Genomic DNA, 18455 nt, shown 5'->3' on the forward strand with positions numbered 1-18455 from the left:
TGCACCCCCCAGACTGCACAAATTTTTGTGCACCAGGCCTCTAGTAAAAACTATAATAATCAAATCATTATTAGAATTGTACAAGAAGGAACAAAACAATCACTGGGAGAGTATACAATTTCAGAAATAGATCTTAGCGTATGAGTTTATTAAAACATGCAGTTCTCCCAAATATGAGTAAAAATCTATTATTTGATACATGTTTCTGGGAATCTTAGCCATTTATTTTAATACAAATTTTTATTTAAATTTTGTTCTTACTTTACACTATTTACCAAAATAATTTTAGAATAGATTAGAGAATGAAAATTAAAAAATGAAATAATGGGCTAAATAGGGGAGGCTATGGTAAATATTTACTTAACACCAAAGTAATAGAGGCATTTTGAGCAAAAAAGCAAAGACAGACATATTGAAAGAAAAGGTTGAAAAACTTCACAATATAAAAATACAAACAGCTACATGGTAAAAATATTCCTGTTTAGAATTGAATGACAACTGACAGACAACTGATCTATTCAGTAGGGATTTATTGCCTTTAAATAGTTGATAGAAAACCTAATTTATAAAAAGGTAACTCAGTCAAATAAACTGGAGAAAATAAAGGAGTATGCAATTAAAAATGTAGTAATATAAATAGTCAAAAGCATGTATTAAAATTTTAACCTTACATGTAATAGAAGAAAAGTGCATTAAAGCATGGCACATCATTATATTCCAATAAATTGCAAAAGGGATGATGGCATATAGTTTATAAGTGTTAAAATGACATGTATATGTTAATATATAGGTTGAATAAATCTTTTATAAAGCTACATAATGAAAGTTATATTGGCATTAAAATAAACTCTCAAGAGATATTTATGGGCATGGAAAATATAACCTAGACTATAATATTAACTGTGAAAAAAACAAGTTATCCCATGTTAGTATTCAATTAATACATCTGTATAAGTCAATATGCATTAAACAAAGACTGGATGGGAAATAAAACTAATAATATCTTAGCATTGGGATAATACTTTAATTTCTGTCATTATACTTTTCTGTAATTTTCTTTTTTTAAATGTATTTTTATTGATTTCACCAAGGAAGGGAGAGGGAGAGGGAGATAGAAACATCAGTGATGAGGGAGAATCATTGATTGGCTGCCTCCTGCATGCCCCACACTGGGGATCAAGCCCAAAACCCGGGCATGGGCCCTGACCAGGTTCATAAAATGATGCTCAACCATTGAGCCACACTGGCTGGGCAACTTTTTTTATAATTTTCTATTAAAATGAGTACTTGAAAACACAGACAATGCTATCTAAAGCACAATTGCGATTAAAATTATAAACTATTTATTGGGATAGCATTATACACTCAGGCTTACAATTCAGAAGAGTTAGGCTATCAATTGCACAGTGGGTTGCAACCAACATTGTTTTAATGAAACAAAATATATCTGTGCTTTATGTGGATCTTTAAAAAAAAAGAATGAAGGAAGAAAGAAAAGAGAGAAGCATCACAACAACTATTTACTTTCAGTACACAAACGCACACCCCTCTTACCCAGATATTTATATGTCCAAATACGTGATGTTACCTGTATTTCTTACTATGGTTTATTCCAAAAAGTTTGAAAGACTCTACATTGGAGTAATTTTTTTAATAGAATTGAAGCTTTCTGAAAGGGCATACTTTACATTGCTAGCACATTCTATTCATGAAATAGCACAGAGGTGGAAATCGTTGAGGAACCCAGATTTCACTATTTCAGCTACTGCTGGTTAAAAAAAATAACAAATACAATGCTCAGATTTGTGAAAATATAGAACAATATGATGGTCTGTAGTAGAGGATTATTTTACGTCAATACACAGCCAAACTTGCATCATTTAAAATTCCCTTAGTCAGCACTTTTCCATGTGCACTAATAGCACTTAAAAGTTAGATGGGGAGCAAAGATAAAAATTGAATTTTACTATGAGATTAGTTTTGCAAGCAAATCAATTTAAGTCTTTGGAGTCAAATAGTTTTATTATTTCCATGTGGGTGAATATTTCATTCTCTTGCCCCTTGTAAGTAGCATTTTGAGAAAGTTTTTTAAGGTAGGTATAAAATAAGTACTCAGGTATCTAATAATCTTGGTAGACTTAATTAACATCAGGAGGTGACACTCCTACAAAGAAAGAAGTCTAGCATGAAAAGCCAATTACAAAAATCATTTTCCTTATTGAAAATATTTTTTAGTGAAATATGGGAATGAAAATCTAAAAGTAACAAAAATGGCTTTTTGCGGGGAGGAAAGAGGAATAAGATGTGAATTTTTTAAATTAGATAAACAAACTGCTATTGTTATGCTTCTAGATTCTAGAAATCTAGAGGAAAGATTAAGCCCTTATTGTATAAAACCTGCCACTCTGCAAGATACCACATATGGAAATTACAAGGTTCTGGATGTCAGATATCAGATGATTTGACCCCAATTTTCCATCTGAAACTCATCTCCAAAACAGACTCTCCCCATTCTGCAGATAACTATTCTTTTGGCACTGGGTTATGATTCTGAGCTACAAGTAACATCAAGAGCTTTCATGAAAATAAAACATATTATGCAAGCATACTTTGCATATATTTGCATATTATAATGATGTAAAATGTCATAATTTATCTTACCTTATTGTGTATGCAATAGGTTGTATAATTAGATTTACCTAATACTCCCAGAGTGGTTCAGGCATAAAGATTCTGAAAAACTTTAAGCTCAAGTTTCTTCTTTTTAGAAATGAAATCACTTATCTCATTCCTAAGGCTAATTAGAAATAATAAGTATGTTCCTTATAGGAAATGAGATAGAATTTTTTACTAACTTTTATTGAGATTAATGATTATAATCAAAATTTTTAATATGACTCACCTTTCCTATTAAAAATGTTTAGTATTTCAAAACAAAATAAAATCCCCATATCTTACAGCTTCATATTATTGGTTTTACCTTATAACAAAATGTTACTAGTTACTAGTGCCCCGTGCACAGATTCGTGGATATCTAAAGGAAATTAATTAGAAAGTGGCCGGTGGAGCTGGACTGGACGAGATGGTCAGACATGCCTGGAGCCAACCTTTCAGGGTCCATCCCAGCTGGCTGCATCTGGGGTGGCACTGCGGGTCAAAGGGTGTCTGCAGAGTGAGTGGGGTCCCTCCAACAGATGGGGTCCCTCAACCTTGCCTGCAGGGATCAGACCGATGGCGGGTCTCGGGTCATGCACCCCAGAATCAAGCTCCCTCCTCTCAAGTTCCAGGGTGCATCACCCGAGAACCACCGCTGCCAAGTCACCACAGCTCGGCAGCTCCTGTGCAGCGCCTGCCCCCTGGTGGTCATTGCATGTGATAGCTTCTGGTCAGATGGTTGCTTAGCCTTTTATATCTATGCTAGAGACCCCGTGCACGGATTCATGCACCAATGGGGTCCCTCCGCCTGGCCTGTGCCCTCTTGTAATCCAGTGCCCCTAGAGGGATGTAATAGTGTGCAAAGTGGCAGGTAGCTGGAGAGGAGCCTGAGCCTAGACCGGCCATGTCGCTCCCACTCATCCCAACCCCGCTGCACCTGCCACCACTGCCCAGTAGCCACCACTTGATAGCGCTGCCACAGAGGCAGGAGAAGCTTGCACCACCACAGCTGCACTTGCCAGCCGTGAGCCCAGTGTCTGGTGTCCATAGTCAGCTGAGCAGCACTCCCGCTATGGGAGCGCACTGACCACTGGGGGACAGCTTCTGCGTTGAGCGTCTGCCCCCTGGTGGTCAGTGTGCAGCATAGTGACGGGTTGTTGGGTCGCTTAGGCTTTTATTATATAGGATATATAATAAACGGCTAATATGCAAATTGACCTCTCAACCGGAAGTTCAACCAGGAGTTTGACTGCTCACTATGACGTGTGCTGACTACCAGGGGCAGACACTCAATGCAGGAGCTGCCCCCAGCCTGCAGGCCCCAGGCCAGCCAGGGCAGGTGCCAGCAGGGCCCCCTGACCATCCCGCCAGTCGTCCCACAGAGGGAGGCGGCTGGCGGTGGTGGCATGGGGCAGGGCTGGTGAGCGGGTGGTGCCAGGCCAGCCAAGACGGGTGCCAGCAGGGGACCCCTATCACCCCACTAGTCACCCCACAGATCGGCCCTGATTGCTGGCCAGGCTTAGGGACCCTACCCATGCAAGAATTTTGTGCACCTGGCTTCTAGTAGAAAATAAAAGCCTAAGCAACCGTTACGTGGAATGACCAGAACGACAGGTTGCTATGATGCGCACTGACCACCAGGGGCAGAAGCTCAATGCAGAAGCTGCCTCCTGGTGGTCAGTGTGCTCCCACAGGGGGAGGCGCCACTCAGCCAGAAGCCAGGCTCATGGCTGGTGAGCGCAATCATGGTGGAAGGAGCCTCTCCAGCCTCCACGGCAGCACTAGGGAGCAGTGAGCAGCTGGGCGGTGAGGAGCGAGGGGTCTGGACTGCGAGGGGGCACAGGCTGGGCTTAGACACCCCAGTTCGTGATTTTCATGCGCCGGACCTCTAGTGTATAGATAATCACAGCTGTTTTTCATTATACTTACTTCTCAGATAATATACTTTTGCTTTTTTAAAAGCCTCTTTCCATTTTTTGTTTGATGCCTAAAGATCATTTCTCACACTTTTGCAGACTGTGGCAAAAATGTACAATAGATTTTTCCATTAAGTTGCACACTATGATAAATACACCAAAGGCTGCAAGGACCATTTAAATCAACAGACAACTCTATGAGGTATTTGTCCTAAAATTTTTAGAATTTTACAGATCTTTATTTTTAGATAACAGTTCAGCAAACCATAGCAAAAGGGGCAAATCTGACCTACTTCCTGGTTTTTCTAAATACAGTTTTATTGGAACATAGCCACACCCATGTCTTTCTGCCTCTGTTTATGGCTGCTTTTGAGCTACAATGGCAGCAGTGACTATTAAGATAGAAACTATGCAGCCTGCAAAGCCTAAATTACTTAATCTGGTCCTTTGCAAAAAAACATTTTCTGACTCCTGATCTAGAAACTAACTGCTCTTTGGGACTTCAAATTTTGTGAATTTTCTTTCCTAACTTCTCTTTTGTAGGTGCTTCTTTCCACTGGTGAAATGATACATGCTCAACTGTGCTGTCAGACACACTTCATTTTTAATCTTTATAAAGCCGGGGCTGCCAGGGTCCAGGCAAGCCCCCGCAGGGCACAGGCAAGCCACCAGGGCTGCAAGAACCGATTGATCACAGAGCCCTGGCAGGGTGGGCGGGGCCTCCCTCTGTGCAGCATGGATCACAGAGCCTCGCAGGGTGGGCAGGGCCTCCCTCTGTGCTCATTGCCTCAAAGAGGGAGGCCCAGGCTACCTGACCTGCAGGGCTGCGGCAGGGGGGGGGCTTCCCTCTGCAGGGTATAAATCTGGGGGCTTGCAATCCATTGCCCCACAGAGGGAGGCCCAGGCCACTGGATAGCAACACTGTGGCAGGTTGACGGGGCCACCGGTTATCTCCTCACAGAGGGAGGCCCAGGCCAGCCTAGTAATGGCTCCCCACGCTGACTGGTGGGGGAGAGAGGGCGGCACCACACAGATGGCAAGCAGTGGCAGCCTCAGGGGCGGGCCAGCTGCCAGCAGCCAGGGGAAAGAAAGCCTCGATAAGCCCCTTCTCCCGCCAGCCCCACCCGCACTCCTGACCCTGACAAGAGGGAGGAAGGAGCCTGATTCCACCTGTCCCCTCTCCCCGGCTGGTGTGGACAGAATGTCTGAAGACCAACTATTGGCACAATGTACCTCTGAAGCTGAAAGAAGCTGGCAGCATTGACACAATTGTATCTGAAGACCAATTATTGGCACAATGTACCTCTGCAGCCAAAAGAAAGTGGCGCCATTACAGAAAATGTCTGAAGACCAACTATTGGCACAACATACCTCTGAAGCTGAAAGAAGCCAGCATTGTCAACAGAATATGCCTGAAGAACAGCCATCGACAAGTACTACCAATACTGGTAGGAACTGCCTTCACAGTGAAAATGAAGTAAATGAGCATGCAATTATCGAACATAGTTGTGGTGGAATGACTGTTACATGTCAATTTTGCCTATCCCTAAATTTCTCTGATGAAAAACCATCTGATGGAAAATTTGTCGATGTTGTAGCAAAGGGAAAGTCTGTCCAAATGATATACATTTTCCAGAATACCCAGCATATTTTTAAAAAATTAATGATAAATGAAGATTCTGACTATATAAAAATAGTTCTTTTGCTTTTGCTTCCATGGGTGCTAATATTGCATCACCATCAGGATATGGGCCATACTATTTTAGAATACACGGACAAGTTTATCACCTTACTGGAACTTTACATCCTTCGGATGGTGTTTCTCAGAAGTTTGCTCAACTGTATATTATAGATACAGCGGAGCAACGAGTAAAAGATTAGCAATGCCAGAAAATGAAGGTTGCTCAGAAAGACTCATGATCAACATCAACAAACTCATGCATGAAATAAATGAATTAACAAAATCGTACAAGATGCTACATGAGGTAGAAAAGGAAGCCCAATCTGAAGCAGCAGTGAAAGGTATTGTTCCCACAGAAGTAACAATGGTGATTAAATATGATCATAATAGTGATCTGGGTAAATATAATTCTCCCCGTGTAACCGAGGTTGCTGTCATATTTAGAAACAAAGATGGAGAACCTCCTTTTGAAAGGGACTTGCTCATACATTGTAAACCAGATCCCAATAATCCAAATGCCACTAAAATGAAACAAATCAATATCCTGTTTCCTATACTAGATGAAATTACATATCCTATTCTTTTCCACATGGTGAAAAAGGCTGGGGAACAGATATTGCATTAAGACTCAGAGACAACAGTGTAATCAACAATAATACTAGACAAAATATAAGGACACGAGTCAGACAAATGCAGTATTATGGATTTCATCTCTCCGTGCGGCACACGTTCAATCCTATTTTAAATGCAGGAAAATTAACAGTATATTGTCGATTCATCTTCATGTCATTGAATTTCAGAAACGCGGACTGCCTCATGCTCACATATTATTGATATTAGATAGTGAATCCAAATTTTTAACAGAAGATGACATTGACCATATAGTTAAGGCAGAAATTCCGGATGAAGACCAGTGTCCTCAATTTTTTCAAATTGTAAAATCAAATATGGTACATGGACCATGTGGAATGCAAAATCCAAATAGTCCATGTGGAAAATAAAAAAATGTTCAAAGGGATGTCCAAAAGAATTTCAAAATGTGACTATTGAAAATGTTGATGGATATCCCAAATACAAAAGAAGACCTGGTAGCACCATGTCTATTGGAAATAAAATTGTCTTTAACACTTGGATTGTCCCTTAATAACCCATATTTGTGCCTTAAGTGTAACTGTCATATAAACATTGAAGTCTGTGTATTGATTAAAAGTGTCAAGTATTTATTTAAATACATCTATAAAGGGCACAATTGTGCAAATATTCAAATTTCTGAAAAAAATATTATCAATCATAATATTGAAGTACAGGACTTCTTTGACTCCAGGTATGTGAGCGCTCCCGAGGCTGTTTGGAGACTTTTTGCAATGTGAATGCATGACCAATCTCATGCAATCACAAGATTAGCTATTCATTTGCCAAATGGAAATAATTTGTGTTTTCATACTGATGATTTTGCTGAAGTTATAGATAGTGCTAAAAGGCATAACTCGACTTTGATGGCTTGGTTCTTATTGAATAGAGAAGATTCTTACGTGCGTAATTATTATTATTGGGAGATCCCACAGCATTATCTACACTAATAAAAGAGAAACCCGACTAATTGGCGAACGACTGCTACCGTTCCCATTGGCTAATCAGGGAGATATGCAAATTAACTGACAGCCAAGATGGCGCCGGCAGCTAGGCAGCTTAAACTGAATATGAGGCTTGCTTGCTTCAGTGACGGTGGACTCCAACGTCCCCCGCCTGCCGCTGCAGGCCTCTGAGCGGGCAGTTTGAAACATAGTAACATATAGAAGCTAAAAAAAACCTCCAGAAACCTGCTTTCAGCGAGCCGGGGATCTCAGAGCTGGAGTTATACATTGTTTCGATTACCTACTTTCAGCAGTGGAGGCCTAAGAGCTGGAGCCTCAGAGCTAAAGCTGGCCCAGAATTAAAAAAAAAAAAAAATTCTTTCTACAAAACAGATATGTTAGAGAGTTGAAGAGTTTTACACTTTAATCTCTTGACTGGATAGATACTTCAAGCTATTGTTTGTTTTCTAGGCTGCCTAATTTAATAGGGTTCACTTAACATGGTCCCTGGGGGCTTTGAAATCAACATCCCATTGAAAGTGAGAGGAGAATAGTACAAGTAATTTGAAGTATAGCTCTCTATCTATTTGTTTTGGAATTAGGTAAGAGTGAGAAGAAGGAAATAACTTCTTCCAAAAAACATTAGAAATATCAAAGTTAGGATACATATGAAATAGATATGTAAAGTTAAACATGTATTAAATAAACATATTTAAGTCAGTTTTGAGAAATATTTACAAAACCATGTAATTTCTGCCTTATTTATAAATATTGAATAAAGATTTGTCCCATATTTGAGAGCAACTTTGATATTCTCTCATAAGATTTTATAATACTAACTAGAGGCTCAATGCATAAAATTCATGCAAGATAGTAGGCCTTCCTTCCCCCGGCTGCCGGCACTGGCTTCCCTCTGGCACCCAGGACCCGGGCTTCTCTCCGGCCCCGGCTTCATCAGGAATGATGTCCGGTCTAATTAGCATATTACCCATTTATTATTATAGATTCCCAGATATGATGATAAAGTATATTTCATATTAATATGGTACACAATTAATTCCTAAACATTTTCCAAAACACTGCTCATACCATGACAATCTCACTGATTCATTTTCAACAATTACCGACCTTACCACATGTATACTACAAAGTCACGACCTAGGTATGAAAAACAGCTGCTATTGACTAAATGTTGACTATGTAGCAAGCTCTAGCTTTAATCTTTACATAACCTCTCCTACCTCATTTTGCAGATGAGGAAACAAGATTAGATAGGAAAAATAACTTCCCAAGATCACATACCTGTTTTGTGCCCAAGCCAAAATTCCAGCTCAAGCAGTTGAACCCCAAGTCTTCCCCTTGAACCATGTTCTCCTCGAGGTCTTGTTAAGATAAGCTCGGACACAACCAACTACAGTGTAATAGATACTAGCACTTGACATTGGGTTGATATTGAGGGCACTGAGAAAGGGTTGCTAACCCTTCTGGATGGGAAGAAAGTAGATGCTTCTTGGAGTACATAAGCTTCAGTTCAATTGGGTTTACTGATTAGAAACAGGGAAGGTATTCTAGACACTAGTAACAGCAGGTTCAAAGTCAGAGACCTCAAGGAGCACAGCACATTCAGGGAGGGGCACTAAGGGGCATAAGAACAGGTTGCAGTGATGGGTGGAGGAGTGGGAAGGGGCCTGCTATGGGGACATATAGGATGGGATGTCAGTGGTTCTCAGATTTCAGTGTGGTAAGGATCATGTGGGATGACTATTTACAGTGAAAATTGCTGAACCCAAATTCATCAGAGAATCTTTCTTATACAGATATACCCAGGAATTTAGTTTAACAGGAATACTAGATGATTACAATGTAGAAGAGTCTGTTTGCTAACAGTGTTAAAAATGTCTGGAAATTGCTTTGCTGGTGTGGCTCAGTGGTTGAGTATCAACCTATGAAACAGAAGGTCATGGTTCGATTCCTGGTCAGGACACATGCTCTGGTTGTGAGCAATCCCCAGTTGGGGGCTTGTGGGAGGCAGCTGATCAGTGATAGTCTTCCATCATTGATGTTTCTACCTCTCTCTCCTTTTCCTTTCCTCTCTGAAATCAATAAAAATATATTTGTTAAAGGTCTGGAAATCAATATGCCGGAGCATGTCATTGTTAATGTCTCTGTTTTAGAAAAAAACAACACAGCAGCTCAGTGGAGAGAGGAAGTTGATCTCAAAAGTGATTTTTGGTTTATTTTGAATTCAGAAATAACATAAAGGTGGTTTTTCTTAATAATTTATAGCATACACACACTCCTTTGTTTATACTTGATCTTGGGTGCTATTTAGGTTATATTCGGTTATAAAAAATGCTAAAAACGCAGCATTCAGTTGTGTTAATTTTTGTTATTGTTGTTAATCTTTACCCAAGGAAAATTTTTAGAGAGTGTGAAAGGAAGGGGGGGGGAGAGAGAGAGAGAGAGAGATTTTTAGAGAGTGTGAAAGGAAGGGGTGGGGGAGAGAAAGAGAGAGAGAGAGAGAGAGAGAGAGAGATCCATTGGTTTTATGACCTTGATCAAATCAAACCCGAGACCTTTTAGTCCATGGGCCAAAGCTCTATCCATGGAGCCAAATCGGCTGTGGCAGTTGTGTTAATTTTTAAGGCACTGTAAGCTACAGAATGCATGAGCTTTTCAAACCAAATCTTATTGGTGTTTGCCATTGTCAATCCTTCCTACCCTGGCAATTAGTAAACTGCAGATCAATTAATACAGAATCAATTGTGAATAAATGAATAAATTGCTTAATTGTATCACATATTTTCAGTAGAACCTAATTTCACATATATAACTGGGGGACCATCTAATAAATCAAGCAAAAATGCAGTGCTTCTGTACTTTTCCCTGGGATTGATTTAACCATTTAAAGAACTAATTTTTTAAGATAAAATTTCAGTTGACTTATAAATTTAAGATTTACTACAATTGTAATAAAATAAGTAAAAGTTGTTATTTGCCATTGTCTTTGAATACATTTGCCATACAGTATGTAAAAACAAACTTCATTTTAAAATGATCTATTCCATTTTATTATTTGTGGTCAGGTGGCTCCCCAAAATCTTGTTATTATAGAAAATTGATATATCTCCATCTTGCAAAACACAATGTCAGTATGTATATTTTTCCGTACTTAAACTTGAAAGGCAAAAAGAACAGGAGGGAACAACCAAGTGGAATTAAATAGACTAAATGTTAGATTTTCTTTGCATAATCAGAGATGGCCTTGACCAACTGGGGATTCTCAAAGTTAGCGTGCCAGGTCACACACTGATATTTATTCCACACTTATGTTCATTCAACACAGATGGTAGGCATAAAATAGCTGAGCTCCAATGAATCATGTCTGGCAGAATGATAGATATGGTGTGCTTTTTTTATGTTGACAGTAGAGTTGTTTTCACATTCCACTTGAATTAAATTATGCTCATTCATGCCATAGTGCATAATCTCTGGCAAAGATTCTTAGAAAAAGTCATCATGTGGACCCACTGCAAAACAAGTGGGAAAGAATAGTAGCACTATACCCCTATAAGGAAATTTAATACAAAAGTTGAATAGTCTTCATTTATTTTTAAAAAATATTTAAATATCTTTAGGTTAACATTTATTAGATGGATTCATATATATTGTATGTAAATGACTATATAGATATTAAATTCAGGAGCAGTTTAAGTCTTCAATTTTAATAAACTGACAAAAATACTTTGAATTTCTAATAAGAAAATAAAATCATGTGTTGGCCATACTAGGTACGCTCATATATGACACTGGCCATAACTTTAAAATGTTAACAATCAAGTTTGGTAAATAAGGACATGACATTTTGTATAAAGAAGAAAAGTTACATAGTAAAGTAAGATGTGATCAATAGCAATTATGAAACTTTATCAGAATGGGCTCTGGAGAGTAATTTTTGTGTTTCTTTTAAAAAAAAAAATCAATGGACTGTAGCTAGAGGGCAGAAAATTATTCCAGTCGAGGAAGAAAGAGTGAACAAAATCTTACTAGCCCAGTGCTTGCTCAAGTGGCCATTTTAGATATGACCTAATCATAGTGTTGTTAGGGATTCCCAAGAACACACTCAGACTGAGTGATTCAGTAGAAGGACTCACAGAACTCAGAAAAGCTGTTATACCCCAGGCTGCCATTTTCTATAGCAAAAGGATAGAGATGAAAATCATCAAAGGCGAAAGGCCCTGAGGGCAGAGTCCAGATGAGAAGCTTCCGGTTATCCTCTTCCAGTGCCGCCGTTACAGACAGCACTTCTTCCCCAGCAGCAATCTGTGAACACACAGCATGTTCTGCCAACTGAGGAAACTCATCCAAGTCCTGGTGCCCAGGGTTTTTATGGAGGGTCAGTCACGTAGGTATGAAATTCTCCACGACTAACCTTATCTCTAGTCTCCAGCCCCCACAGAGTTCAAACTGATAGAGCCTGGCCCAGCGCTCCAGGTGACTAAAACAGACATTCGCCATAAATCATATTGTTAGCATAAACTATCTTGCATTTATCCAACAGGATAGTCCACAGGCTTTAGCTCCCAAGGGCTGGATATTTCTTTGGAATGTGTGGGTTGAACACCCCGGGACCTGCTGCGTTAACCCTTTACAATACAGTAGAGTTTGTATGACTATGAGTCTTAAATTTTAAAACTTAAGAAAAACAAATAAAAAGATCTGATATACTGAAAAAATGACACCTGCAAAATATTTTTCTATATCCACTTGTTTGGACGATGAGAACAGAAATGAGGAAAACCAGCTTCTCAGAATAGCAACTGGCCTTACCTTTGGGTTGGGAGCCCAGGGTCCTGCACGGCGGAGTGGACCTCAGGGCAGTCATTTGTAGCCATGTTTGACCCAATCGGATGACCACCTGGGGGTGAGCTGTCCCCCAGAACACTGTTAATACTTTATGATTGCTCCAATCAACAGGTCTGCAGAAGAAAGCTTGTTGTGCTAAACTGAAAATTGGAGAATTACCTACTTACCGATCTTTTCCTTTTCATTCTTGCTCCTCACTCTGCACCCTTACTTCGTTTTCTGAACTGCAATGTGGTCTTCTCTGAAGATGTTCCAGTGGCTTTGATCGTCATCGCCAGGACTGGGTGGACAGTGGATGCCCTGAAGAGGTACACATGTTCTTTATTATGACAAGATTCGGGGAAACACACTGTCATATATAGATGCTATAACTTAATGAAAATGCTATCTCATTTGGTAAAAGTAGACAGCAGTTATTGAGTCCCCTATATGTACCAGACTTGGGGTTTTACTTGTAAATCTTTGCATGTATTTTCTCAATTTATTCTTATACCCATTCTGTGAGGTATGAGCTGTTATTGCCCCCATATTACCAAGAGGAGAAGAGAGAGGGGTGAGGGGAAATGGTGTGGAGGGCTGTAGTGAGGGTATCCAGAGTTGGGTATGTGGATAGGGAATAATAGAACCAGGATTTGAATTTCTATGAGCAAAGGATAGTTCTCTTAAACACTTGCTTGCTGCTTTTCTAAGATCTAGGAAGTCATTTTTCATATTTTTCCACTCAAATTATAAAGCCAGTGGTATGAAGGAAAAGATTGATTGCAGCAAATTGGACTGGTATAAGTTAAAAATGATATAACAGAAACAGTAACTCCCAGGCGAACGTGATGGAGACAATGATGCAATGAAGCAATTCATATAAACGTGTACAGTTGCAGAGGCAATTTGAACCTGTTCAACAGTTTTCTAGTGAATTGCATTTACATTGTCATTTCAGGGTCACATAAAGATATTCTGTATGAGAAATCTATGTACAAAGAAAATTATGTTTCTTCACCCTTTAAGTTTTAGGGTATGAATTTTGAATAAAAACAATGAACAGTTACACCATTTTTCTTATCAGTTAAGCAAATCCTGTCCAAGAGCTACTTCAAGGAAGAATGCTGATTTGTAAAGAAAAGGAATTCTTGCTGATGGCTCTTTTATTTAAGAAATAAAAGATGAGCCCATGAGATCAAAATGGGAGAAGCATTATGGGACTGGAGTTTTTAAGTAGATTGAAGAGGGTTTGAAATTTATACTTAGGGTAATGGGAGAAGAGGTTAGCAAAGCAGGCCATTGTTGCCAAGCAGCCTAAAAGACACTGTTGAGGATACAGGAGGTGAGTTTTCAGACCTCCCTGTGGGGGGCTGTGTGGTTTTCCTCTGGCTGTGCCTGAGCAGTCAAGGAAAAGATAGATTTCTTTAAAAACAACAACAACTATATTCAATATTGATGATTTTCTGTAAAGGTGATGTGAAAAGAAGAATAAGGTAAAGATGCATGATATTATTGAAAAAGAAGTTGATGTGATAGAAAAAAAATTCATAAAGGAAGACAATAATTCTATGTAATCACAGGATAAGAAGAATTTGAGTGAACAGGTACATAGATTAGCTAAAAATAGAGTAACTGGAGTTATTATTTCAGAAGTAAAGTATTTTCAACTGCAGATAAGGTCCAGGATATGGAGATGATAACTAAAGTAGAATCAAGAGATGATCATGAGATGAAAAAGAAGTTGATGTGATAGAAAAAAAGAATACATAAAGGAAGACAATAACTCTATGTAATCACAGGATAAGAAGAATTTGAGTGAACAGGTACATAGATTAGCTAAAAATAGAGTAACTGGAGTTATTATTTCAGAAGTAAAGTATTTTCAACTGCAGATAAGGTCCAGGATATGGAGATGATAACTAAAGTAGAATCAAGAGATGATCATGAGATCTTTGGGGCTGAGAAGACATAGGATCTAAAATTACGGGAATTGAATGGGTCCCAGGGATGATAAAGTATAGAATAAACCTGTGTCGTATCCAATTAGTGAAAAGGAAGCCATCTCAGGAACTCATTCTAAGCAGTAGTAAAGTGCATTTACTTCACTAGTGACAAGAGAAGTTTAAGAGAAGTATTTATTTAGTAATAAATTCAAATGTGGGAGGAGTGCCTTCCATGTCAGAATAGTTATCATCTGTTTCCTCAAGGCCCATCTGAGGGATGGAGTGCTTTGAAGCACTAAGAGGTGGGGAGAGACACCAACTTCCAAATCATAAAAGTTAGAATGTTGAATATTGCTACTGGTGAAGGGTATAGGATTTATTTTCATAGACTACCGGTGAAAAATACATGTACCTTTCCCTGGTGTCCCCAGTAAAGTTCTGCTAGGGAAATGATAGGTTAAGTGATAAATGAGGGTTGCTCAATCCTCCACTTGGGTGGTTTCAATATTTCACAAAGGGAAACACATTTTAAATACCCATTCAATCTGTGGGGGATTTTTGTTAAAATAGTAATAGTATGGAGCAGTCACCAAATTTTTAGAATGTGTCATTATCAGTTTGATATGGAGAGAATGCATATTTTCTTCACGTACCTATGTTTTAAACCTTATCTTCATGGACATGTTTTTCTTCTTGTATAACCTTTTCCTTTTTGACATCATGTCTTTTACACATATACTGATATAAAATCTAGAGCAAGATTAACAGCAGTATTATGTAAACAGAAAGGTTATCAAGCAGAAAATGATGAAATTCAAATATCCAAAGATGGAAATGCTATTTTACATCCAAATTATTCTCTATGCCATTTAACAAAGAAAAATCAACCAAAAAAACGAGTTCGCGTGTCATCTCTGACACGTGTGTCATAGGTTCTCCATCGCTGGTATAGGATTTATTTTCATAGACCATAAGTGAAAAATACAACATGTACCTTTCCCTGGTGTCCCCAGTAAAGCTCTGCTAGGGAAATGATAGGTTAAGTGATAAATGAGGGTTGCTCAATCCTCCACTTGGGTGGTTTCAATATTTCACAAAGGGAAACACATTTTAAATACCCATTCAATCTGTGGGGGATTATTGTTAAAGTAGTAGAAGTAATATGCAGCAGTCACCAAATTTTTAGAATTGTCATTATCAGTTTGATATGGAGAGAATGCATTTTTCTTCACATACCTAACTATGCTTTAAACCTTATCTTCGTGCACATGTTTTTCTTCTTGTATAACCTTTTTCTTTTTGACATCATGTCTTTTCTACATATACTGATATAAAATTTAGAGCAAGATTAACAGCAGTATTATGTAAACAGAAAGGTTATCAAGCAGAAAATGATGAAATTCAAATATCCAAAGATGGAAATGCTTTTTTACATCCAACTTATTCTCTCGTCTATTTTACATACTTTGTAAATCAACAAATGCCTAAATATAGTCTTGTACAAAAATGTAGCCCTCGTGTTGATTCGAGAGTCTCTTGTGATTTACAGACCAATTTCTTAGATGTAATTTTAAATCATATGATCACTCTTAAATTGCTTTCCCATTTGTTTCTCTTATTAGTCAAAAGAGAAGATGTGTGAGACTGTGGAATCAGTGGAAAGTTCTTCTCAGACCACCACAACCATGCAAGCAACTACTGTACTATTTAGGTTCTTAACAACCACCAGAAGAGCAGCAACATCCCAGCTGCCCACCAGCCTGCCCACAGAAGGTGCAAACTCAGGGTGTTGACATGGACTGGTGTTGTTCTCTAGAGGGAATTTTTATTTTATTTTTTTAGCAAACTGGATTTCTAAAGGGGAAAAGACAAAATTATTATGGAATAAAAATATGTGCTGGGATTCTTTTAATGTACTTTGCCTTTCAATAGTGGCTTACTTGTCTTCCCTAGAAAAGTATAGACTTCCTTTCGTATTGCTAAACTTTGAAGTAACTGAATTCCACATTTTAGACACAGGATATGAAGGCAAATTTATATAAAATATTCATTGACTTTGGATTCTGAACAATACGTAATTCTACTCACCTGCAATTCTAATATTTGCCTGAACACAATCAATAAGATATGTTGGTCCATACCCTGTAGAGGGTACTATAAATGTCACAGAAATTATCCGTGGGAAACATCACCTCTGCCAGGGAAGAGAGACATGCCAGAGTCCATTGATGCACGGATACAATTCACTGGGGAAGAGGAATATTAGTCAAAGTTTGTGAATATTCTAGATGGTACCACTAAAGAGAAATGTGAGACTAGTTCGCCAAAAGTAAGCTTTGAGGGGAGAAAAATGGTCTCACTTCTTTACTGTACTAAGCCTTGCTTTCACTTGAATAAGGAATTAAACTTGAAGCCTTTGCTTTTCATTGAAATTTACTTGGATATCAAAAATTAACTGGAATAAATAGTGAGGAAGAGGACAACTATTAAATACATTTATTTAGATATTTAACACCAATGTTATATTTATTTTAATCCAAATTATTTAGGTTGAATATAGCCTGTGAAAATATTTTCGCAATTTGAATCCTACCCTGTGAAATATTCCTACAATTTGAATACTACCCTATAAAATAAAATATAACCACTGAAATAAAAATGTATGATCTACATTTTGTCCATTAAAGTCAAGGTATTTTTCATGTGAAGTTGGATATATTGATTAGCAATGAATAAGCATTTATTTAACTTTTGAAATTAAATTTGTAAATAATGGTAAATCATTACTACAATTAATTTGAAATTTTCTTGATCTTAATTTTTAATGAATAAAAAAGGTCATACTATAAAGTCTAATTATAATTACTCATTTTTGAAAATTAAAAATACATGTATTTTAAGTTACATTTATAACAATGTACTTTTCTCACAGATCTTAAGAATTATATAATACTCGATTAAGTCTTGATTTCATGAAGAAATTTTAGTACTACATCACATCGTGTAAGCTAGGACTTGCTCTCATTGAACTAGAAGTAAAACTTACTAAAGTGTTAAAATCTATCCACATTATCATTAAAACATTAGCATCATTAAAACATTACTGTACAATTATTGTTCCTGAGATTTATGTACTTTTAATTTTTTTTCTGTTGTAATAACTTTGAGTTTCTCTTTCAGATGATACCAAGATAGCACTGCATCTAAAAGATAATGGAGGTAGGAATTAACACTTTTTCTTTTGTATATATATATATTTTGGATACTAATCCATTTCATTCATTTTAATCCAAGAAAGGACTTTGGAGCTTCTAAATAAAGAGTGAGGTTACATTTCACTTTCTGTTGGTATTTTACAAGAGAAGAATTTAATGTGTTGGCTTGAAAAGTAAAATGGTTTCTAGAGTAGAAATTCCAGTTCTTCTACTATGAAAACTACAAGGCACAAATGACCAATGAAAACTGTGTATTCTGTGCTTCATTGTTTTGGTGTATGTAGTATTGGGATAATAGCAAGGATTAAGATGGAGAGGATTAAGGCTAATACAGCCGGGACATCTCCTATTCGTTGTTGCTCAGTTCAGGGGTGGGGAACCTTTTTTTCTGCCAAGGGCCATTTGGATATTTATAACATCATTCTCAGGCCGTTCAAAATTATCAGCTTAAAAATTAGCCTGCTATATTTGGCCAAATATTTAATTAACTCACCCCTAATGCCACGGTAGGGCCAGACCAAATGATTCTGAGGGCCTTATAAAGCCTGCGGGCTGGCCGTTCTCCACCCTCGCTCGGATTCTTGATTTAATTGTGTATGTGATTTTCTACCCAGAGCAGGTATTAG

The 18455-nt window shown here is 38.0% G+C and overlaps 1 protein-coding gene across 1 annotated transcript in view; it reads left to right on the top strand.

Annotated features, from left to right (window-relative positions):
• PLXDC2 (plexin domain containing 2) overlaps positions 1 to 18455 on the top strand; it is a 416974-nt gene that overhangs the window by 355364 nt on the left and 43155 nt on the right. Inside the window, exons 10-12 of the mRNA XM_006759923.2 lie at positions 12940 to 13000; positions 16237 to 16387; positions 17795 to 17833. Coding sequence (XP_006759986.1) covers positions 12940 to 13000; positions 16237 to 16387; positions 17795 to 17833 — 251 coding nt within the window. The remainder of the gene's footprint in view (positions 1 to 12939; positions 13001 to 16236; positions 16388 to 17794; positions 17834 to 18455) is intronic.

The sequence above is a fragment of the Myotis davidii genome, unplaced genomic scaffold (genome assembly GCF_000327345.1).
Source record: "Myotis davidii unplaced genomic scaffold, ASM32734v1 scaffold376, whole genome shotgun sequence".
Lineage (NCBI taxonomy): Eukaryota > Metazoa > Chordata > Mammalia > Chiroptera > Vespertilionidae > Myotis > Myotis davidii.